The 24,701-nt window shown below is 41.2% G+C and overlaps 1 protein-coding gene across 1 annotated transcript; it reads right to left on the reverse strand.

Moving 5' to 3' along the window:
* Positions 1-398: 398 nt before the first annotated feature.
* eef1e1 (eukaryotic translation elongation factor 1 epsilon 1) lies at positions 399-10,870 on the reverse strand. The gene is made up of 4 exons (XM_088283205.1): positions 10,675-10,870; positions 9,978-10,175; positions 1,698-1,793; positions 399-1,127 (listed from the first exon to the last, which is right to left on the reverse strand). Exons 1-4 carry the CDS (start codon positions 10,756-10,758, stop codon positions 984-986), a joined length of 522 nt encoding a protein of 173 aa, XP_088139331.1. The 5' UTR covers positions 10,759-10,870; the 3' UTR covers positions 399-983.
* Positions 10,871-24,701: the final 13,831 nt, after the last annotated feature.

Below are 24,701 nucleotides of genomic sequence, written 5' to 3' on the forward strand. Positions count from 1 at the left end.
ACAATTTAACACTATGTATTTACGGCGACTCACTATGATGATGAAGCTGGTGTAATACAGTACATTATTGTTTCATTGACAAAATAAAGGCTGGACTTATGTCTCCCTGCTCCAACACACCTCATTCAAATGATCAGGAGCTGATCATTTGAATGAGGTGTGTTGGAGCAGGGAAACGTGAAACATCCAGGATACCTGGGCTCGAGGAAACACGGACGAAAAAGGTGAGCATCGCGATGCGTGTCAGAATAAACCACCAATTAGTGGCTGGCAAACTGATAGCTGGATGGATCAATACATTGGGCTAGTTTTTGGTGGCTGCGGGATGTAAACTGAAAACTGTCCTGAAAAATTCCTGCCGACGGCAAAAATACAAAACTGACACACAAAAAGAGAAATACTGGGACTGCAAGGGTTTTAATGTCAAAGGTTGTGGTCCTGCTTGTCACAACGGGAAAGTGTCGACAGTTAGCAGTTGTTTGAATCAAGGTGGCATGCAGTGGTACACGTTTTAGGGTGATGAGACATTTGGACTAAACATACGGAAAACCAATACATGAAAAAGTCGGTCCTTTATCCATTTGTCAACAAGAACACCTTATGATTAAGTTAGAAGCAATTGTAATAGTTCCCCCCGTTACAAAACACCACACACAACATAAAACATGCAACAAAATAACAAATGAAACAACAGCTCTACTGTTTATGTATCCAGGTTTAACCTTTCCTCCTTTCCAAGAAAGTTTGAGAGGATGTCAACAGTCGAACAACTGACAGTAAAAACACGGGAGGTGACCAAGTTTATTATTTTGGATCCATCCTGTGATCGCTTGAGTACCTCTTCAACAACAGTCGTCTCGGTCTTGGTAAAAACAAACTAAGGGTCTGTTGTGGCAAGAAAAATCTAAAACAAGAATGCCCACGATGTGCCCGCGCTCATTTTGAAACATTTTCTTGGGAGGAAATAAGGACTTGGCCAGGCTTCAGTGGTGTTTAGTGGTGTAAATTCTGTTCTTGAGCACAACTACTTGGGGGAGGTGGTGCCGGATGCCGGCGCGATGCTGGACGTGGTCGAACCATCGCGTCACGTTCATATACTGCTCCTTCTCTTGGAAAGTCAAGTCCATCTGGGTCAGAGAAGAACAGGGTCATTACCGCCATATATCGTTAACATAATACATGGTGGGATCGGCTGGGAGAGGTTATTATGGCACAAAAGCAGGTTAGACACTACACAGCAGATGAATCATAGCCCAATAAATCAGCATATCCTTGGAAAATACTGTTTGGGATTTAATTAAATGGAATTTGGAAGCTGACAACATCACCGCCTAGAACCATCAGTCTGTTTAAATGATTGTGAAATCTTTGAAGATCTAGTGGCAGACTTGATGTCCCCGAGGTGAAAAGGAACACTGAGTCCAAACTAAAGTGACGCTGTGCCTGGTGGGAAGGCTGATCTTCGGTCTACGCTTAAACTCACTGACATCTCCTTACGGGATCTCCGCTATCCCATTATTACTTTTCGCTTTACTTTTCAATCCATAAACACTGACAAACTTTGATGTCGCTGACTTAATTTTGCATTGAAGTGACAATATGCAGAGTGCATTTAGTCAACAGAAGTAATTGGGTGTGATTAGTTAGAATGCTGTGCTCATAGAATGAAAGCTTGAAAAAACAAACTTGTGACTCACTATTAGTGGGTGAATTCCATTGTACATAAGCACATCTGCTAAGGTGAAGTGGTTGCCCGCCATGCAAGCTTTGTCTTGCAAGTAGAGATTGAGGTCCTGGAAGAAAAAAAAATCAAAACGAAATATCAGGAGAGGTGAGTGATCTTCAGGGTATCAGCAGATTTAAGGGAGTAAAATTCAAGATTTAATATATATTTTAAGGCCACTTCGAATTTAAGACATTTGGTTCAATATCTATGACATCTGGGTGTACTCAATATCTTTTTTTTGGGGCAAATAGGGGCAGGTCAACCCCAACTCTAGTATGCTATGCCAAATAGCAATTGCACATTTAAAAAATAATGTAATTCACAAACAACATTGTTTAAAGCGACATTTTTAAAATACTTGAGCAAGGCTTTCATTTTGGGCATTTTAAAGATTTACAGACATCAGGGTCAAATCAGTTGGGCATTGTGATAAGTACAAAAAAAGTGATTCGGGCTTCATTGATTTTATGCAGCCACTTTGTGATGTAACAAAGTTCATTAACCTATATATCTGGCTGTGTGCATAAAGTGACTCCTTGCGTCTTTGTGCGCTCTAAGGAAGGCAATAATGAATATCCTGAGGGGGTATGTCATCCCTAGCCCATGACTGGCGACTTAGCACAGATGCCACACTAAACAGGCTGTTTGTTTACTCCATGCCAAATGACTCCCAACTCTCACTTTGCATATCTAATGAAGCTGTCTAAACTTGGGTGGCGTGATTTGCGTTTCTGAGGCCACAGTCGCACACGGAAGTGCTGGTCCCAAGGGAGGGGGACCATCTTTAGCACTTGTACGCCGCGCAAAGGGAACTCTCGCCATGCACACTGAGCATCTTGGGGGCAAATGGAGTTATTGTGCGGCAAAAGTGGCTGATGCCAAACAAGGCATGAAGACTGCAGACTTCCACCATCAGATCCTTGCTCTTTGTAGCCTACAGCCATGGGGCTGAAGCCCAGTCGAGCATTGGCGGAGAGGCGGTGCTCTCCGGCTGCCTTCGCCCAGCACGTAGGCCACATATAGGCTCGAAAGTACAGCTGTTCAGTTTTGCAGCAAATACAAATGGAGTCAAGAATATGGGCTGAATAATTCATCAAAATCAACAACGCAATGCAGTGAAATGCAATTTTCTATTCACAAAAGCGGCGATTTTAGGACGTAGGATCAGTTTATATAGCATTATTTCATGGAACTTTTAAAGTTGAAAAGATGATGCCACAGATTTGTTTGCATCGTTTGTTGCAAGCTGATTGACTGATTGATTTATGTTTACATCACTTTTGTGTGGTACAATTTTCTAAAGATGTCAGTGAACGCTTAAAACTGTAAGTGGAAGTATTTATTAAGTTAACAACTCTAATTTAAGTAAAGTGTCTTACACATTAATTCATGGTTCATTTCCCTTTATTTTAATGTCAATCTATTATACCAAAACTTTTATGCATAAATTGATATTGTTGATTGTTATGCAGATTATCGCTTACGTTTGAAAAAAATACATGGAAATATTTTTTATCACATACAGTGAAGAAAATAATTTGAACAGCCTGCTATGTTGCAATTTCTCTCGTTTAGAAATCATGGAAGGGTCTGAAATTTTCTGAAACAAAATCCAGAAATCACAATGTATGATTTTTGTGTGATACAGCTGCAAATAAGTATTTGAACACCAGTCCGTCAGCTAGAATTCTGACCCTCAAAGACCTGTTAGTCCGTCTTTAAAAGTCCACCTCCACTCCTTGTATTGTCCTGAATCAGATGCACCTGTGTGAGGTCTTTAGCAACATAAAGACCGCATGAGCATCAACATGATAATGACCCGAAGTACACAGCCAGGAAAACCAAGAGTGGCTCCGTAAGAATAATATCAAGGTTCTGGCATGGCCTAGCCAGTCTCCAGACCTAAACCCAATAGAAGACCTTCAGTGGGAGCTGAAACTTTGTCTTTCTCAGCGACAGCCCTGAAACCTGTTTGATCTGGAAATCATCTGTGTGGAGGAGTGGGCCAAAATCCCTCCTGCAGTGTATGCAAACTGCAGGAAACCTTGCTAGTGGCTATTGTACCAAATATAAACATTGGTTTTCTCAGGTGTTCAAATACTTTCCTAATTTGCAGCTGTATCACACAAATAAATAGTGAAAAAAAATCTTACAGATATTTCTGGATTTTTCTTTTTCGATTATCCCTCTCACAAGTGGGCATGCACCTACATTGTACATTTCAGAACTCAACATGGTTTCTAAGTGACAGAAATTGCAATATAGCAGGTTGTTCAAATACTTATTTTCCTCACTGTATGAAATCTCAATCCCAATATGAAGAAGAGAAAGAAAGACTGCTGTAGATTTTTTTTCCAAGTCGTTCAACCATGAACTGAGAATGCTGAGACGTCTGTCGCCATTCAGAGTTGCCAACCTATTGAAATTAACTTCCATAATTTGATTATTTGATCTCTGTCAACAATTTGTCAAAATGTATTCATTTATTTAAATGTTACTGTTAAAGTTTGTTTTTGATGTTGTGACTGAACGGCAATGTCTGATCTGTATGCATTTCTTTTGTCTGTTCTCATTCTTTTTAAATTGACAAAATACACATTACTGATTAATCAAATATAAGGACACTCCAGAAATGTATTCATTTGTGTGTCATTCTGATGTTCAAAATGGATTTACTCTGTGCTACAATGCTGTTCCAGGCAGAACTATGCAACCGTATAATCCAATATTGACTGTCATGATAGCTTAGCAGTTAGCATGGCTTCTTCATTTTCATTCCCGTCCTCGCTTCGTGATAATGATACGAGTCAGAATTTTAACTTACTCGCTGCCTTGGAAGTGATGCTGCGTGACTTGTGCCGTGTTGTCACCGGACGCAAAGTGAACGTGTGGCTCTGCACCGTGTTTAGCCACGTCAGCTTGGCAGCCGTAGCTCCCAAGGAGATGGAGCATTGTAAAATATTGCCTAATACGAACATCGGAGAGCAGGGAGACTAGGCAACTATTCAATGTGGACGCACATTTTTATAAAGTACGAAAATGTTCATTTCTTTGAATTAATAAATAATAATAATATATATAAATAATAATAATTCCAATTCTACACCTTGCTTATACAGAGAACTGAATCAGCGGTTAATGCTTAGATTTGTTTTTGTAGTTGTCTTTACTTCTTTAACTACCTTGTACATTCCGTAAAAAAAATCATCTTGCTTTTTAATCGCATGTCAGTTTGTTTGTATGTTTCTGTGCATTTGTGTTAAAAAAACAAAACAAAAAACAACAAAAAAAAAATACCTTCCCTAGTCAACCAGTCAGTCTCTTAGGATGTCACTGTTGTTGTATCTTATTTTATCTAATTTGAACAAAATATTCTAAGAAGTCTAAGAAAAATTTCACCTAATCTTTTTTGGGCATTTGGCAACAATTGAAATTCAACACAAGACATTTTTTTAACACGTTCAGACTGTCTGTCAAATGTTATCGGGTCATTTTCTCAGTGGCCTCTTGTTGAATTATTAACCCTCAAGGAAAGTTAAGCAAACGGGGAGAAAGCAAATCCCCTTTTCCAGAAACTATGCACACAGGATTCCTACATTTACCTTATGAAGGAATGAAGATTCAGACTACTTCACATCACAGTGATTTCAATCGAAGGTGGCTAACTTTGAATTCAGGGGTCAAACGGTTTGACTTTCTACTTGTCACATCACATGAGTCACAGGCTGTGTGAAAAGCTATGAGTTTTCTGTTTTCATCCTGGGGTGAAGAAGTTTAAAAAAAGACAAGTGGAGCACTTGACAGGTTGTCTCTGTGGTCCATTTCACGGAGGATGACTGGTGTTTGAAAGAAGGGCGTTATGGCCACAGCAGGACAAGCATGGTGGTGAGGGAGCATTGGGCACCAGAGCTGAGACGCTCAGGGCGACTTCCTTTTGTAAGTGGCACCATTAAAATATTTAAAAGGCCTGTCCAGATAACATGCTGCCGCCCAGCGTGACTCCTTCGACATGCAACGACCGCGCGTGTCACTGTGAGAAGCGCGCACATACATACGCGCTTCACGCTGACAGGACAGTGCCAAGAGGCGCCGAGTGTCCAGCAGACCCGTGGCTGGCGATCCATTTCACGCTGACTGGCGTCGGGTACATTAAGGCATTTTTCTCTGTCATGAGGGGCCATGTCACTGAAAGGCCACACATCAGTCTGTATTGCTGTCGCGTGTGCCTTCCCAAGACACGCACACACTGTCTGTACTTCTGGACAAGCCAAATGAGAGGGGAATGCTGAGGCGCCTCTCAGACGAATTGCTTTTCGAGCTACATAGACATTGCGATGGCTATTACACTTAAACTCTACTCAGTACACACCACTTTATGCTCAAATTTACTCAAACAATATGCCACACGGGTCACACAAAACCTCTGCATGACATTACCCCAAACTGCCAAAAACTCCCCGCGCATGTTCTTGGAGAGCCATATCCGTCCTGTTTAAGACCTCTCCCTTCTGCACACGCAACCGATTCAAATAATCAGGATTGTTTCACGCTTCTACAGGGCTTGTTGATGTGATGATCATTTGAATCAGGTGTGTTTGGAGGAAGGAGAGATCTAAAACAGGCAGGATACGGCTCTCCAGGAACCGGAGTTCCCTACGCCTGCATTAAGGGCTATACTGCCCCATAAATAAGCTTTTTTTTTAACACATTTGGGCTTGCACACTTTAACATTGATGTGAATTCTGTTACACCCAAAAACAAATTCCGCTGCAAGCAGTAATTTGTGGAGCTTTCGTGAGACTTGAGAATATCATTTGGTGGATTGTCATCTAACTGTTTTTCTTAAAAATCTCAAGAATTGCGAAAACGAACTTTAATGGAAACACTAGAAATTAAAAAAAGGCTAAAAATTCGCCAGAAGGTTTTACGTTAGGATGTGTTAATTTTTCAGCATATCGATTAAAAGAAAATTTTGGCAATAGAAATTGGTATTGTGAGCAAACTATGACAGGACAAGACACTACGTAACATGTTTTGATATTTTGTCCCAACTCCATATTCCAGTAGCCTTTTACCCGCCTGCGTTACCGTAGGGATTGAAAACGACGTGGTGGTCTCCTTATCTTCATAACAGAATCTTCTTTAGTGTCAACTTTTTAAGACGGCTCAGTATGCGGTAATTGCTGAGATATTTGTGAGAAGAGATCTTTCAAATCAAAAACTCTCAATCAATAATCGGTCCATGATCACATTTGTTAACAGTCAGCCGAGTGTCTTGTCACAGAGCGACACTCTCATATGACTTCATCCATGGATGAACGATTTTATGAAAAGAAAAAAAAAAAAATTGCGATTTATATATTTTTTCTTTTTTTAAAGTCAAGCTTCGGTGCAAAATTCACAATTTTTTCAAAAATGTACAGTGACCTTGACAAACATGACAAAAAATTTTACTGGGTATGTTAAGATTCGTCGAAAATCGATTTAATAGCAATATAATCTGCTCAAAATATGCATCGATGTAAAAAAATAAAAGAATTGATTCGCAACGCTGTTGTCTCATGTCTATGCTGTAAAGTAACTGCACACCTACGCTACTTGACGCCCAATTTAATTTACAATAACATAATTTCTCACATAGCCAGCTGTAGTTAGCACGCACAGGCTTCCGTGTGCGTCTGGTGGAACGTCGCATGCGATGTCCTGTTGTGGTACGCTAACATAATGTAGCGTCTACTGTGGATTGTGGCGGCGTTCGTCAGCAACTCACGTGTATTAAAAACCAAAAGATAGTTTTTATTTACGTGTGATTGACATTGAAACAGCAAGAGCACAAGTGCTAACTTGCGAACACGCACCGCGTGTTGCGTTTATGAAGTCGGAAATTTGACCACCCGAAGTACAACATGACGCATTTGTCACAAGCCATTGATGGCAACACCCAACAATAAAACATAACATACCATATTGGGAAAAAACGGTTTACCAATTGTGTTTGGTTCCTGTTTGTCTTGCTGAGCGTTATTTCTGAGTTTTATGATATGCATCACGCTCGAGATTTTTCTCCCAGTCTCCCTCGGTTTCTCTTTCCCTCTCTTATTTTTACTTGAGGTTCTAGATAATCTAGAAATCAAAACAAAACATTTTGTATTCAGGATGAATAAAAACAAAATTAAAAAAAAAAAATTAAAGTGACGATTTTAGTTTTCTTTAGCATGGCGCATTTCCTCAATTTCATTCATATGATTTCAGTCCCTTCTATGCTAAAAAAATGTATTGGTGCTCAAGAAACGGGAAATATGTTTACAAGTATTTCTTTTACTATTTATAGGTACTTTCATTATAATAGTGCAACTCTGCATTGTGTATAGATTTTGGTTCCATTCAAAATGCACGTAACATTTTAGACGCATCCGCTAAACATCAATACGTATTTCTTTTTGTGGATCGCTGCAGCATCACACGAGCCCAATGAGATGAGCGTGGTAGCAATTTAATATAAAAAATAAATAAAATATTGAATCGAAATTGGGAATTGAAAACCGAAGCGAGCCTTGAGTGAATCGTTACATCCCAACATTATACCATTAAAAACAACAAAAGCTTTTACTGTAATAATGCACGGACACTTAAGAGGTTTTTGTGACGGGGGCAGTTTTTCCTCAAGTTTTTAAAAGTTACTTTCTGTCAAGTATAATTTTGTATATGAAAATGCATTTTTTTAAACCAAAATGTTTTACATTTCGCACTATTGTACATGTTCTTTGTACATTGTCAATAATATCATTGTCCCTTGGCAAAGCTTAACTCGTTCACTACCAGCCAAGTAAAAAAAAAAAAAGAAGAAAAATAGATATTTGACGTCTTTAGCCGTCAATGGCAGTTAATGAGTAAATTGATTAAAGATATAATTTGGAGACATACTATAGTGTAGATCTCAAAAGGCAATGCAAATATGCAAATATATTTTTGAGATGATAAATATTTAATATACGTTTGACATTGAACCGCTTCATCATGATGACGTCAGCCATTTACGTGTTCCAGTCTGAGAGCGTCTGCTAAATTGCTCATGTAGCCGTCGTCTTATTTTATGTCCGGATACGTATTGATTGAAATACAATATTTCTGTTCATAGCTGTTGGCTCTCCACCCTAACGCGGTTCTAACCAGACATCTGTGAAAAGTCAACTACACACCTAAGCATTTATTTTGGTGCTTTTCCAACGCTGGAATACACTTTAACGATTAGCATGCTTAGCGACCCTCGTTAGCATCCTCGGTTAAAACGCTACTTGTTAGTAGGGTCATTTATTTGTCATCACGCTGCTCATTGGTGCTGCTGTGCTTACACCTGCATATCGTATGCTGCTGCGGCGCAAGACCGCTTGGCGCGGGGCACTCAAGCAGCGGTGAAAGAAATTACACCAGGGACAACGAGTGACAGCGCAAGGCTTTTTTTTTTTTAAATCAATACGGGACCTGCTTCGTGAATGTGGGACACAAACTGCAGCTTTGACGATCTTGAAATCGCATTGTCTGAGATTGTGATTTCAGTCCCAAAACGATACATTTTTCAGCCGTAACTTCATCTCTTGGCGCGGTCACGTCTCTTCTCACTATTCGCAAAATAATAACAAATGGAAAAGGAGATAAGTCGCATGTTTGTTTTGCACATTTCCACTAAATTTGCATTAAAACATCTGAATAGAAACGCCATTATTGAAAATCATCACAACAATGTAGCACCAATATGAAAACATAACATAGCGGCTGTGTTGTCTGCCAGTCAGGATGTGCACCCTGCTCTGGCTAATACATTAACCTTTGGAAGAAACCTTCTGAAAATCTGCCTTTTTTACAGTTAATAGTTAAAAAAAAATGAATATTATGATACACTTTTCATAGCTACCAAATTGCAGAGTCCTAAAATGCCTATGCAGTTAAATGTATACATACAGCTTGACATTGAATATAATGTATAGTGTGCATGGCGCAAAAATACGTTGCTTCGCAACATGAGAATGCATGCAAACTCCGAACTGTTTTTCATTTGATTCTTTTCAATTTATTATGTAGAGGTGTTCCTCGTAAAATATGCTAAGACTTTCCGGAGGTTTGTGACGGACTAAAACTTTCTATGTACAAATTCGAATTACATAGCCAGCGGAAGAAATTGACCCAGGAGCCCCTGGAAAAATACAATTCTACATCAGCCATGGATTCACTTGTTCACTTTTGGTGCACCTACCTTAAGTATAGTTCTGCTTTCATCCTTGCTACAGCCGTCCAGCTTGCTCACTCTGTATTCAAGCCACTGATGGACCACTGCCCTGTCCTCTGCGGCATCCCCCAACAGCGCAGGTTGCTTCGCTTCTTTCACCAGGTGGCGGGCGATGGTCACTAGGCCCACCAGGGGAGGACCATTATTATTCTGTAGTACAGGGATCTGGAAGAATGCAGGACAAAATGTTTTATCTACCCATATTAAAAAAAAATAGTGGGACTCTTCAGCTCCATTCCAAGATCTATTCATCACACATACATACATACTACAGTATGCTTTTTTGGGGGGTTGTTGTTGTTTTAATCCCGGGCCTTTAACGATATAAATTTGATTGATCACACCCACTAATGCAGCGTTCTTACCAAAATAACCAATCAATGGCTAGAACACAGCCCACCCGATAGACAAGCATGTACGCTTTCCATTGTGCTCTGTAAAGGCACACCTGACATCTGACGAAGTGCATATAGTATAGTTTCATGTGAAATTAATAAAAAATGTCAAATAATGTTCAATATGGACGTTTCTCCACGCACATTAGCGTATTGACTAAACACATGGCTAGCTTATTGGCATTACCTTCCTCTCCGCGGCGCATAAAACGTTACCTTCCAAACGAAATTGACTCTTTTAAACGCTATACCATGCAGAATTTTGTCACCTTTTTGTCCCCTCGTGTACTGTACTTGTTGGGCTTTTTAAGTCCTAAATATTTCTCGAGCGATGCTAACTCCCTTAACGCCATGGTTCTTCACAATGGAGGACGTCATCTGCATAGCACCCGATTGGCTGTTTGCTCTCTGAGCCCGCCTTACAGCCTTTGAATGCTCGCTGATGTGACCAATTGCAAAACAGGACGGAACCTCTCGTTATTTTGCGTCAGTGACGGGGCACTGTTTGATATGCTCCAAGAGAGGGGGAGAGAGAGAGAGAGAGAGAGAGAGAGAGAGAGAGAGAGAGAGAGAGAGAGAGAGAGAGAGAGAGACTTTGAAAACATGTACTTTTACTGTTATATCCAATATGGTCCAGCTGGAGCCACACATGGCCGTTCCCTTTTTTAACGGGAATGCCTAGTTCGGACAACGGGAACGCCCCCTCACACCAAGGGCCACGTCCGGTGTCGGCTGTTCTCTATGGCGTTAGATTTATGCCACAGATACGTAAGCGTAATGTCAAACGCCTGAAACACTTACAGTCGCATTCTAACACGCTGTTGTTATTGTTTTAGTAATAATTCCAAAATATTTTTTTCAAATATCTTCCATTGGCTTGACGTTATTGTCCCTTTAGTTCTTTGTGCGTCTATAAATGTTTTTCCGTTCGTTTTATTTGTTCGTTTTTTTTTAATAATAAAAATCACCTCTGAGTTGTGCATTTGCGTCTTCATCATTAGATGTCGCCATGTTTTGCAGAAAGCGCCACACCATTCTATTCCTTTTTATATTACACCATATGGAAAGCGCATTGTTACAGCTCCAGCTGTTCTGAAATACACATATATAATACATACATACAATACATATATAAAGTTGAATTGCATGTTTTTTCTATATTGTTAAATCAATGTTATAATTATTGTCTGAAATCATGAACATGATCAATGTCTTCACAAAAATAAATATTAACTATGAACATATAATTCAAGCTAATTTGAGGTTTTTTTGAGTGTGTATCAAACGGGTGGCCAGTTGCATTAATCAGTGATCTAGAAGAAGCTCTCATATTCCAAAAGGTCACTGCTATTGTAATGCAGGATTTTGTTGGTTCGTCATTGATCATCCATGAGCGGCAGTTTAACAAATTTTAATTGTGTGACACAGTTAGATGATAAAATTAGGGACTTTTTTCAAGGTGATCACTAGGATGTGTCAGGAAGGGTAAAATAAAGTCATAGCATATGGCATGGAGTTGGTTGCCTCGAATATGATTTTAACAAAATCCTTGAAATTGTCAGGCTGGCGCTGCTGCTGTAGAAAAGTGGGCATAACGTTTTGTAATATCAAAATGTACTAGAGAGTGAGGAGAACAAATCGTCCTCAAATTCTCTTTTGGATCCACCTTCCTCTTTTCTGCCTTATCTCGATTGCTAGCACTGGTTAGCATGCTATGGCAATAGAGGGCTTGCTCAGCACGGTTAAGACATTATCTTACACTTTTTTACACATTAGTTAAGATGTAAACGCAAAAATGTCATATGCTGGTAACATTGTGAAACAAGAAATACATGTGATTTTTTGGACTACCTGTCCATGACCCAGCTATTTTAGGTCCATAATCTCTTTTGGGTCCAGCTGAGAATCACTGGATAGATTCTTTATGCAAATTCATTGCTACATTCGGCTTTTCTCTGACCAAGGACCACAAATTCAACCTTCAGTTTATTCGTATAATTCAATTCAATACTGAATATAAGAATCTTTCAACATGTTCAAGTATGGGAACTGATCAAAAATTAGTTCAGACTAGACTAGAGTGTCTGTTTTCATTGAAGTTCTCTGCATGGATTTGCGGTCAAAAGGAATCAAAGATGACAGTGAAGAGGGTCCGGAGTTTCATTTTTGAGTCCTGCAGCAAAGTTGACTTTCTCTGTCTGTCTGCGTCTGCTGTGTGACCCGGTGCGTGTCATGTCTGGGTAAATTTGCACTGCGCTGCTATGATGTCCCCATAATGAAATGTCACCTGTCAGTCAAGAGTGGCCTTATTAACCATGTAGTGTCCGTGAGTGTGTGTGTGTGAGTGTTTGTGCGTGCGGTTGTGCGTGTGTGCATACGTGACAGTGACAGCAAAACATAGGTGAGAAGCGTTGTTTTCATCTTGACTTGATCCACGTTGATAACATCTCACCTAAACATAATGCTCGAGGTCAGACTGCTGAGACGCGATAATAGTGTATTGTTTTGCTATAAAACACATGAAGACGTAAGTACATACTTGAGGTGGGAATCACTGATTAACTCACTCTGTGATTTTATCATTATAGTGATTATCTCACAGTTGATATTGGACCCTTTAGTACAGGTGTGGGCAAATTACGGCCCAGGGGCCACATGTGGCCCGTTAAACGTTTTAATCCGGCCAGCCGTACTTGAAAAAAACTAAATGAACAAACCTTGTTAATGTTTTATTTTCTATATACTGTGGTTTTTCAAAGACATGTATATTGTCGTAATGCTTTTGTTCACTTTCATTTAAATGTATTTTTTTTTCTCCCATGAGGTGAGGTTACCAAAACACTCCATCCATCTGCTCCTGGTCCGGCCCCTCTGTCAAATTTTAGAATCCATTGTGGCTGGCCAATCAAAATGCTTGCCCTCTCACGTTCTAAAAATTGCGAGATAGAAACTCCTCCCAATCATGCCCCTCCAGGTCTCCTTGTCATTGATCACGTGAGAAAGGAAGTCCCCCGCTAGAACAATGGCATCCAAAAGGTCCATGACTCCAAAAAGGGTTCATACTGTGAAGTGCTGTTTGGTGCCATGTCACAAACAATAGTCAGATGGCTCCCCTCTCGTCCACCAGGGTAAACCCCAATGCCCAAGCACCAACAGGGGAGGTGCAATAAGTACACCCACACCTGCTCTCTGCCTCTCACAGTGGGGAACTCCACAGTGGAACAGAATCCACACTGGCACCAGATCCTAATTTGTTTAAAAGCAAGGCTGACTAGTCAACACCAGCAAAACAGCTCCGGGTTCTTGACCGTCACCAGTTTTCATAGCTGCAGGATTGGACTGCTAAGGTTCACACCTTTGGCTGCCACCTAGCTCTCTATTCTCTAAGTTCCCAACTCCCTTGACTTCCTTGACCTCACCCACAGGGGTGTGCCCATCGGAAGTGGGACCCATGTTGCCGGTTTGGGATGTGCAGGGCTGGGCCGTATGGTTGCAAATTCAGAAACAGGCTTGCCATCGAACCTAAGTGGTCTTAGTGACCCATGTGTGAGGAAAGAAAAATTCATTCCAAAATTGTTGTACAAAATGCTTTTGGAGCTTTGCTTTGTCTGGAACCTCACTAAGGACTTGTTTGCCATCGGTGACCCTACGACAGGCAATTTAGCTCCTAGGAAAATTGGGAGTTGGGACTAGACTCTAGTCTGGGCATTGCACGGCCCGCGGGCCACATCCGGCCCGCCGGGTGGCACTGACTGGCCCGTATGACAGACCTGGGCATTGTATGGCCCGGCCACATACCTTTGGTTGACTCCGACCGCGAGTGTAAGGTTAATTGGAAATTTCAAAATAAACATACTTTTTAATTTCACCTCATTCATGGGCTAAAGCTGCACTGCTTTTATTCTGAAATTGTTTTTTTTATTCCCGCACAATGTGCGTCGCACATAATGACGTAATGCGTATATCAAGACATGCGCGCGATTGAATCACAACAAGACGACGGTCACCCTCAAAAATGTCCGCTCAGGCTAAAAAAAGAAAGGTAGATGCCGAATGTAAAATTTTCAACAAAAATTGGACAGCGAAGTATTTATTTACTGAAGTTAGAGGTAAAGCTGTGTGTTTAGGTTGCGGGGAGCAGATCGCCGTGTTGAAGGACTACAATTTGAGTCGGCATTACCAGACGAAACATGCAGAGAAATATAAAAACCTAACTGATGCTGAAAGAGCGCAGACATCGGAAGCTTTGCTAGCTAAGCTACAAACGCAGCAAGGCTTTTTTACCGGGCTTCATGCATCCAGGGATGCAGCAACCAAGACCAGCATTGTGATATCCCACAAAATAGCCAAAAACAGCAAGCCATTCTCAGAGGGGGAGTTCGTGAAAGAGTGCTTGGTAGACTCGGCAGCACTAATATGCCCTGAAAAAAAAGCGGCATTTGAGCAAGTCCCGCTGTCCAGGCAAACCGTGACGAGAAGGGTCGAGGACATTGCGGGGAATCTGGAGCTACAGCTGCAACGTGAAGTGCCAAGTTTTGATTTTTTCTCCTTGGCTCTGGACGAGAGTTGTGATGTCCGCGACACAGCCCAGCTACTCGTATTTGTCCGCGGGATAACGCCGGACTTCAGGATTACGGAGGAGCTGGCAGCAATGCGGTCGTTAAAAGGGACGACGACAGGGAGCGATCTCTTCACTGAGGTAAATGCTTGTGTAACCCCCGATTACTTAAAGATAGTGTTAGTTTGATATTTAATAAATTGGACCAGACTCTCTAGATTCTCGAAGGCTACAATAGTGATAATTGATAGGTGTGTGAATGAAATAGCTGGAGGCAGAAATGAGCAACAACAATAACTGTATTACATGAAAAACAAAACAATTATTTACAAATTCACAGCCGGCATCATATACATAAAATAAATCACAAATCCCAAAAATTAGAAATAATAATCCCAAAGTCCTACTGAGCTCAGTAATATTTTGTTTAAGTCAGTCAATGTTCTTTCCGGTAGTCTTGGGGAAAAAAGTCTTGTCGTGGTGGTAATTAGGTGTGTTACCACGTGATGTTCACAAAGAAGTTGGTGAAGACTGTGGTTCCTTTATCGCAGATGTGGTTCTGGGCTCAGGCTCGCCATCTCCATCAAAGGAGAATCCATTCAGTTTCGGATCTTGGTTTAATGCCAAGACAAAAAACCCAGCCAAGACGACGTTCAAGTACGAACACGGTCGATTTGTCACAGACCCTCAGTTCTCACTGGTATCCACACGAACGGCACATTAGCATTAGATATCGTCACGCAACCTTTCAGTAGGGCGTCCAGGCGTAAAAGAACGATATACACAGCTAATCTCGAGATAGCGTCTCGAGAAGGCGGGACAACTTGACTTTGACGAATCAGAAAGTCATAATCAGATGAATGACACTCCAAACAGGAAATCAAGTAGACGAGAGATATACACTTCCTCTGAACACAATAAATGTTTTTTCAAAATAAAATGGTGTTTTCTCTACTGGGTTACACCCTCCCCTGTAAAATACCATGCATGTCCCGATGCATGTTTCGCAAATGTTGTTCATTTGCATTATTTAGAGAGTCGGTGAAAGCAGAAGTTAAACCGTGAAATAAAGACTTTACAACTGTCACTAGGGGATTCCCTAAATTAGGATAGTCTAATCTCATTGGCGGTCTTCTATCTCTCTCTGATCGCCTCAATGGTTGAGTGGTCACAGGATCATCATAGTCCAGTTTCTTGGATAAGTCAATAGTTTGTTCCTCAACTGAATCCTCAGGAGTACTTGCAGGTGATTTGGATTCCTCAGGTATGTCAGGAGTCAGAGGGGAATTTCCACTTTCAACTTCACTGTTGATAGCATTTGGAACATTTTCCAAAGGTTCATCCCCATCTCCATTTCCGTTATCCAGGTTCTCAGTTCCAATGTTTTCAGGAAAGTTTCTGTCCAATGTTGGTGTTGTATCCAAGGATTTTGTTGCATCTGGGGTTGTCGTATAGTCACGCACAGTGGTAAATCTGGCAATCTCCTGGCATTGGGAATCATCAATCCATGGAATCATAACATCGTTGTCAGGTTGATCAGATTCATCAGCATCAGGAATTTCTGTTGCAGTCGTTAGGCGGGTTTTTGGACGACTAACGGGTGTCGGTTCAGGTCGGTCTGCTGTGGCAACAGGAAGGAAACTGCACGGAAGCAAAAGGTCTCTGTGTAGGGTTCGTAAAGGACCTTGCTTCGACTCTGGTTTGACTGTGTAAACCGGTAAGTTCCCTGCTCGTTTCACAACAACATGAATGTCAGTTTCCCATTTATCTGCAAGCTTATGCTTGCCACGCAGTCGCACGTTTCTCACCAAAACCCTGTCCCCGATTTCAAGTTCAGAGACAGAGATTTTACGATCAAATCTGGCCTTGTTTTTATCTGCTACTTTTTGTGCATTTCTTGAAGCTATCTTGTAACTTTCTTCCAGCCGAGTCTTGAGACTTTGAATGTATTGTGAATGGGATATCTTCTGATCTTTGTTCAAGGGTAGTCCAAATGCAAGATCGACTGGCAATCTGGGTTTCCTACCAAACATCAATTCATATGGACTATATCCTGTCACATCATTGCGCGTGCAATTGTATGCGTGCACCAAGGGCATAACATACTCTTTCCAATGGGACTTTTGTTTGTCTTCAAGAGTTCCCAGCATACTGAGTAACGTTCGATTAAATCTTTCAACGGGATTACCCCGTGGGTGGTACGGAGTAGTCCGTATCTTCTTTATGCCAGAAATTTCACACAATTCTTTGATAAGTTTTGCCTCAAAATCAGGACCCTGATCACTGTGAAGACGTTCAGGTATGCCGTAGTGAACGATAAACTGGTCCCACAAGCACTTGGCGACGGTTTTGGACTTTTGATTTGGTGTGGGCACTGCAAGGGCAAATTTAGTAAAATGATCTGTCATCACAAGAATGTTACTTGTGTTACTGCTGTCCGGCTCTAGACTGAGGAAGTCCATGCAAACCAACTCTAACGGTCGCATGGTGGTGATGTTGACCAAAGGAGCTGCTCTCTCAGGAGGACTCTTTCTACGGATACAGCGATCACATGTTTTTATTTTGTGCTCAACATCTGTTGCCATCCGAGGCCAATAGAATCGGCTTCTGATCAGATCAAGGGTTCTGTCAATACCCAAGTGGCCCATATCATTGTGTAAACTCTGAAGTGCAGATGATCTGAGTTCTTCAGGAAGAACAAGTTGATAAGTCACTTGGTCTCCATCTCGTCGTTTTCTGTATAACACGTCGTCATGCAATTCCAATTTATTTAGTTCTCTGAGTAAGAGAGGAAGATCCGGTAATTCCCTCCGGGAGGTTGGAGGGGGTGTTTGACCAAATTCGATCTGCGCAATCACTTGACTGATCGTTGAGTCAGCTCTTTGTCGGTCTTTAATTTCAGAGGTGGAAGTGTTGGCAGACCATGTAATTCTTCAGAACTGTAGGCGTCAGGGATTGCACTTGCTGAGATGGTAAATGTCTCCACAAGTGTGACATCACCGTAGTTATTGGGGTTCCTGGCTTTAATGAGATGGTTCTGACAAATTGCTTGCATAACTTCTGTATCAACAAGCTCTGACATGTTGTTGTCGGCTAAATGACGTTCGACAAACTGGCTCACTCGTTCTTGCTCTTTCCTTGACTGTGCATCATTGACAAGATCTCCATGAGGACGTCGGAAAAGTCCATCAGCATCACAATTCTGTTTGCCTGCTCTATACTGCAGTTTAAAGTTGTAGTTTGACAAAGCAGCAAGCCATCTGTATCCCGTTGCATCTAATTTAGCAGAGGTTAATATATATGTGAGTGGATTACTATCCGTCACCACAGTAAAGTTACCACCATACAAATAATCGTGAAACTTTTCTGTCACTGACCACTTGAGCGCTAAAAACTCTAACTTATGAGCTGGATAGCGTGCTTCACTTCTGGACAACCCTCGACTGGCAAATGCTATGGCCCGAAGCCGACCTTCCTGCTCTTGATAGAGTGCTGCTCCTAAGCCTGTCGTACTGGCGTCGGTATGAAGCAAATAAGGTAGCTTTGGGTCTGCAAAACCTAAGATCGGGGTTGTTGTTAGCTTTTCAATGATGGAATCAAAAGCTCTTTGACAGTCAGGTGTCCATCGGCTGGCAAATGGCAGTTTGGGATCATAATAGGTATGATTTGATTCTTTTTCTTTGGACTTTTTGCTGAATGGTGGGTATCCTCGTGTCAGGTCATTAAGTGGGCGCACTATAGATGAGTATCCCTTTATGAAACGTCTATAGTAGCCAGAAAATCCTAAAAAGGACCTCAACTCTTTGAGGTTTGTGGGTCTTGGCCAGGTTTTTAAGGCCTGAATCTTCTCGGGATCTGTTTCAACACCATTCTCTGAGATTACATGACCAAGGTAACGCACTGTTTGGCAAAATTTGCATTTTTCGGATGATAATTTCAGTCCATACTCTTTCAGACGTTGAAGTACTCGCATGAGACGTCGTTCATGTTCCTCAAGAGTACTTGAAAAGATGATTAAATCATCCAAAAATACAAGTACTTCCTTCAAGTTCATGTCACCAACACAACGTTCCATTAATCGTTGAAAGGTGCTTGGTGCGTTGGTTACACCTTGGGGCATCCGGTTAAATTCCCAGAACCCAAGTGGAGTGACAAATGCGGTTTTCTCTTTGTCTGCTTCTTCAACTTCAATCTGGTAATAACCAGATTTGAGATCAAGGACTGTAAACCATTTGGATCCCGAAAGCGCTGAGAAGGTCTCCTCCAGGTTTGGAAGAGCATATGAGTCCTTAACTGTTTGCAAGTTAAGTTTGCGGAAGTCTATACATAGACGGACGTCATTGTTCCGCTTCCTCACCACGACAATCGGAGAGGAGTAGGGTGACTGTGACTCTCTTATCACACCGGCAGAAAGCAGTTCTTGAAGGTGTTTACGGACTGCTTCCAGATCTTGGGGGTGAATGGGGTGTGCACGATGCTTAAAGGGAGTTGGATCAAGAAGTTTGATGGAGTGTTTCACTTTACTAGTACACCCAAAATCAAGGTCATGGTGAGCAAATACCTCTGGAATATCAGAGAGTTGTTTGGTTATTCTCTCCTTCCAATTCTGGGGTATTGGGGAATCTCCAAAGTTGAAAGTCAGAGACGCCTCTTTGTTCATGGGTGGCTCTGTCGAATTTGTGACATTATGCTGCGAGACAACACAACGGAACGCTCCAAGCTCTCCGATCACGCAGGTAGATGGAATGGTCACATCTTGGTCTGTCTCGTTGGTGATCACAACAGGAACTTTGTATGGAGCTCGGGAAGAAAGAGTTATCAGACAACTCTTCACACAAAGGCCACCTGGTAGGGAAGATTGAGTTGGATGTTCAATTATAGCGCATGAATCAACTGATGTGCAGTGAACATTAGCAGATCCCTCCAGGACGACACAGCGACCAGCTGGGACAACAGCAGTTGTTTTTCCTGCCAGGGTGACAAACCCAATGTTGCCATCTTTGTGTTGTATGTGTCTGATTTCAAGAGTCTTCAGAAGTGCTCTGAACCCATAAGGAACAGGTAGGTGCTCAATAGTCTTGACGTCTAAATAAATCTCATAAAGAACATCAAGAACATTCATTCCAACTAACAATGGTGTCTGACTATTTGGGTGTATATCCGGAACAACTAGAGCTAACGTTGGTATATCAATCACTGTCCCTAAAATATCTTTTGGAAAGGTAACAGTCATTTCTATGTAACCTAAATAAGGTACAGGCTGTCCTGCAGCGCCCTCTACCTCTAAAAGGTCATAGAGTGGATAAAGGGTTTGTTCTGGAAGGTTCTGTTTGAAAAACAACTCTGTGACTGTGGTCACTTGTGATCCAGAATCAAGAAGACAGTTAACATTAACACCTGAAATGCTAACAGTAGCGGTACATTTTGAACCAACTAGGCCTTTTGGCAAGCTGCATTTTTGCTGCTTAGCCAAAGACTGTTTAAGGTTAGCGTTGTGCTTTTCTTTTGTGGGACGTGATTGTCTGGCAACAGTCTCCATTTGCCCCTCAACAGAGACTATACTTAGTTTAAATGTGCAGTAGTAGCTGACGGGTTTTCAGCTTCCCACTTCCTTTGTTTTTATTTAAAAATTTTCCGCTTCTCTGCCACTAAAGCGGCATTTGGTTCATTTTCACAGGTTGGCTTTATGTGGCCATCTTCACCACATTGGAAACAATACCACGGTTTAGGTGCTTTCGTTTGAGTATTGTTGGTTTGTCCAATGGGTTCTTTTGTATTCACTTTCAGTTTTAGTTTCTCTTGTTTCGGTTCGGGTACATTCTTTGCATTTCGAGATTTTCTTTTCTGTGTTTTGGCAGTTAGCTTCACCAGCTGACTCTGGATTTCTGCAACTTGGCTTGAAAGTTCTTTTGTAATTGAATTCAGAGGAGCAATGTTGCTATCATTTTCAGTGACGGGTTCGGCTATTTGCACATGAGAAGTCACCTTTTGCTTTGCACTTCCCAGATGCTGTCTCATTCGCATAGTTTTGGTAGCATGTTGATCTTCTTCGGTGCGCAACAAGAACAATAGGTCAGCAAACATTGGGGGATTTGTTCTCTTTCGTTTTAACTGGAGGTCTATTAAAAGGGAATTATCCCAACAACCTCGACAAAACTGTGTGAGTAGCAGTCTGTCAAAATCATCGCTAGCAGCACCACCCCGTTTTACAGTGAGCGTCAAAGCTCCTTGTAGGCGTTGCAAATATGAGGATGGTTTCTCTCCAGTATCTTGATATGTGTCAAGAAACTTGGCGAATAGTTCTCCTCCATCTTGTACTGTTCCGAATGCTGAATCCAACAACTGGAGGTATTCAGCAGGTGAGCTGTTGAGGTTCAGGTGCTTTATGACATCAGCAGCAGGGGGTAGAAGACTCTCAATGATTTTCCGGGTCTGTTGCTGTTGCGACACTGATGGATCAGTCATGACTAGTTCTACACTAGAGCGCCAAGTATCATAATCTGGCTCATAATTAGGACGAGGATCCTTTCCTGAAAAAGCTCTCAGCTTCTGTGAGAATTGTGGCCCTGAAAAGTCATCTCTTTTTACTATGTGTTCAACTACAACACGTTGAACTTCTGGGGGATTTAAATCTTGTTCTGAAATTGTTGGCTTGCAAAGTGATCGGTTAGTAACGGTCTGGCGTGCACCTCCAATGTTACTCTCAACTACCGATGGCTGTGGTTCTACTGACAGAGTTACAGGCGGATTGTCAGGTAAATAATTTTGTTCGAATGGTTCTGGAAGATCTCTAATTGAATCGTTTATCTCTGACATCATGTCTTTCAGGACTTCTGCATAGTCTCTACCACTCATCTTGGCAAGGTTTTGAATATCACTAAGATATGCTTTCGTTGTGTTTTTCCCAATACTTTGTGTATAAACACTCGCAAGAGACTGTATCTTCGAGCTAACCCCGCTGTCCGATACATGTATCAATGGCAAAGGATCAATAGAGTCGACAGCGGCTCCTGAGTTGTATTCCACAATTACGCTACCGCAATACTTGGAATTAACATCATCTACTTTTATGGCTCTTGCAATTGACCCATATTGTTTAAGGAATTCCACCACCTCATCACATTGCTCATCTCCAGCTATTCCAATGACAATCACCGAGTTTGGAATTTTAACAGATTGCTGTTCAATAATATCCATTTGGAAATATATTCGAGCTTGTGTATTACAAGAAAATGCTCCTGGCTGGCTCGCCAAAACTTACTGTAACCCCCGATTACTTAAAGATAGTGTTAGTTTGATATTTAATAAATTGGACCAGACTCTAGATTCTCGAAGGCTACAATAGTGATAATTGATAGGTGTGTGAATGAAATAGCTGGAGGCAGAAATGAGCAACAACAATAACTGTATTACATGAAAAACAAAACAATTATTTACAAATTCACAGCCGGCATCATATACATAAAATAAATCACAAATCCCAAAAATTTGAAATAATAATCCCAAAGTCCTACTGAGCTCAGTAATATTTTGTTTAAGTCAGTCAATGTTCTTTCCGGTAGTCTTGGGGAAAAAAGTCTTGTCGTGGTGGTAATTAGGTGTGTTACCACGTGATGTTCACAAAGAAGTTGGTGAAGACTGTGGTTCCTTTATCGCAGATGTGGTTCTGGGCTCAGGCTCGCCATCTCCATCAAAGGAGAATCCATTCAGTTTCGGATCTTGGTTTAATGCCAAGACAAAAAACCCAGCCAAGACGACGTTCAAGTACGAACACGGTCGATTTGTCACAGACCCTCAGTTCTCACTGGTATCCACACGAACGGCACATTAGCATTAGATATCGTCACGCAACCTTTCAGTAGGGCGTCCAGGCGTAAAAGAACGATATACACAGCTAATCTCGAGATAGCGTCTCGAGAAGGCGGGACAACTTGACTTTGACGAATCAGAAAGTCATAATCAGATGAATGACACTCCAAACAGGAAATCAAGTAGACGAGAGATATACACTTCCTCTTAACACAATAAATGTTTTTTCAAAATAAAATGGTGTTTTCTCTACTGGGTTACACTTGTATGGACACGTTGGGACTGAAATGGGACAGACTGGCAGGTGTCACCACGGACGGTTGTCCAAATCTTACCGGGAAAAATGTCGGACTTTTAAAACGCATGCAGGATAAAGTGACTGAAATGGACCCTGATCAGAAATTAGTATTTTTACATTGTATTTTACACCAACATGTGTTGTGCAAATCAGTGCTAAAAATTAACCATGTTATCGATGTTACTAAAATAGTTAACTTCATCAGATGATAACCTCTGCAGGTACTCATCCATGTTAGGAGCATTGCATGGTGAGTTTGCAAGGTGATTTGAGGATCTAAGAACAATGGAGGATGAAATCCACATGATTTCCTCTCCCTTTACCTTCAGTGTGGATGATGCACCCAGTGATGTTCAGCTGGAACTCATTGACCTGCAGTCTGATGGAGTACTGGCAGAGCACTTTAAGTCAGGATCTCTGCTGGATTTCTACTCTTCTCTCAAGGAGGAGAACTTTCCAAACATTAGGAGACATGCTCAGAAGATGTTTGTTCTCATTGGCTCTACCTACATTTGTGAACAAACATTTTCAATTATGAAGTTTACAAAATCCAGGTACAGATCCTCTCTCACTGATGATCATCTGTCAGCTGTGCTTCGCATCTCCACTTCAGACATTCAGCCCGACTTTGATGCACTTGTTAAAGCCCAGCAGAGATTAGATTTCTCTCACTGAACAAGAAAAATGAACATTGAAACACCAAATGAGGCAGTTAGACCACAAATGTAGGCATGTTACTGTAAGGCACCAGATAACAATGAACTGGGACACTTTTTCTCAAAATCACAGTTCAGTGACAGTCAATATGTTGTATCTTGCTTAATGTTTGGTGCAAAAAGACAATATTGTGATGTCTTTAAAATGCTCAGAACCTTTACACAACTATCCAACAGTATATGGAACTCAAAATGTGTTTTGAAGTGAATGTGACAGAATATGTTTACTAATATGAGTCACAAATAGTAAAAAATGTTAATATTTTGTCTACCATTGTGTTGAAAAATTTGAATGAATAAATTTTTGTAAGGCAACCTCATTTTTTCAGTTTATTTGGTATTTAGTTTCATTGCTTAACTTTAATATATACTCTTGCCAGCTTGTCAAAACAGTGCTATTTACTGCTTTTTAAATAAGAAATACAATTAATATTATGCAGAATTGAGTTCAGCCTTTTGGCCCGGCCCTCCACAATATTTTATGTTTCTGATGTGGCCCCATGGAAAAAATAATTGCCCACCTCTGGACTAGAGAGTGACATGGGAGAGGATTTTTACTCACATCCCATCCTACCCTCACAGCAAAAAAAAAATGGTCCCTGACCAGAGTAAAAGAAAAAATCATGGTGAAAATATCTCCAATCCCATCCTGCTCCTGTTCAGGATGACTCTCACTCCCATACTGGTTCCATTTTGGAGATCGGCTACATTTAATAAAAGAAAAAAAAAAAAAGTTCATCGGGTCTTCCGCGTGGACTCTCCTCCCGGAGACTTTTATCCCTTACCGTGCCATCCCAGGTAATATTTACGTGGGATTCCCGTGGGAATCCCGGGAATCCCACGTGAGTTCTAAAAAATGTGGACACACAAAAAACTTCACTAAGTTCAAACCAGGGAGGGGCAGATATGTAAAAA

This window comes from Idiotropiscis lumnitzeri, chromosome 19 (genome assembly GCF_059441095.1).
Source record: "Idiotropiscis lumnitzeri isolate Australia: NSW breed Sydney's pygmy pipehorse chromosome 19, RoL_Ilum_1.0, whole genome shotgun sequence".
Taxonomy (NCBI): Eukaryota; Metazoa; Chordata; class Actinopteri; order Syngnathiformes; family Syngnathidae; genus Idiotropiscis; species Idiotropiscis lumnitzeri.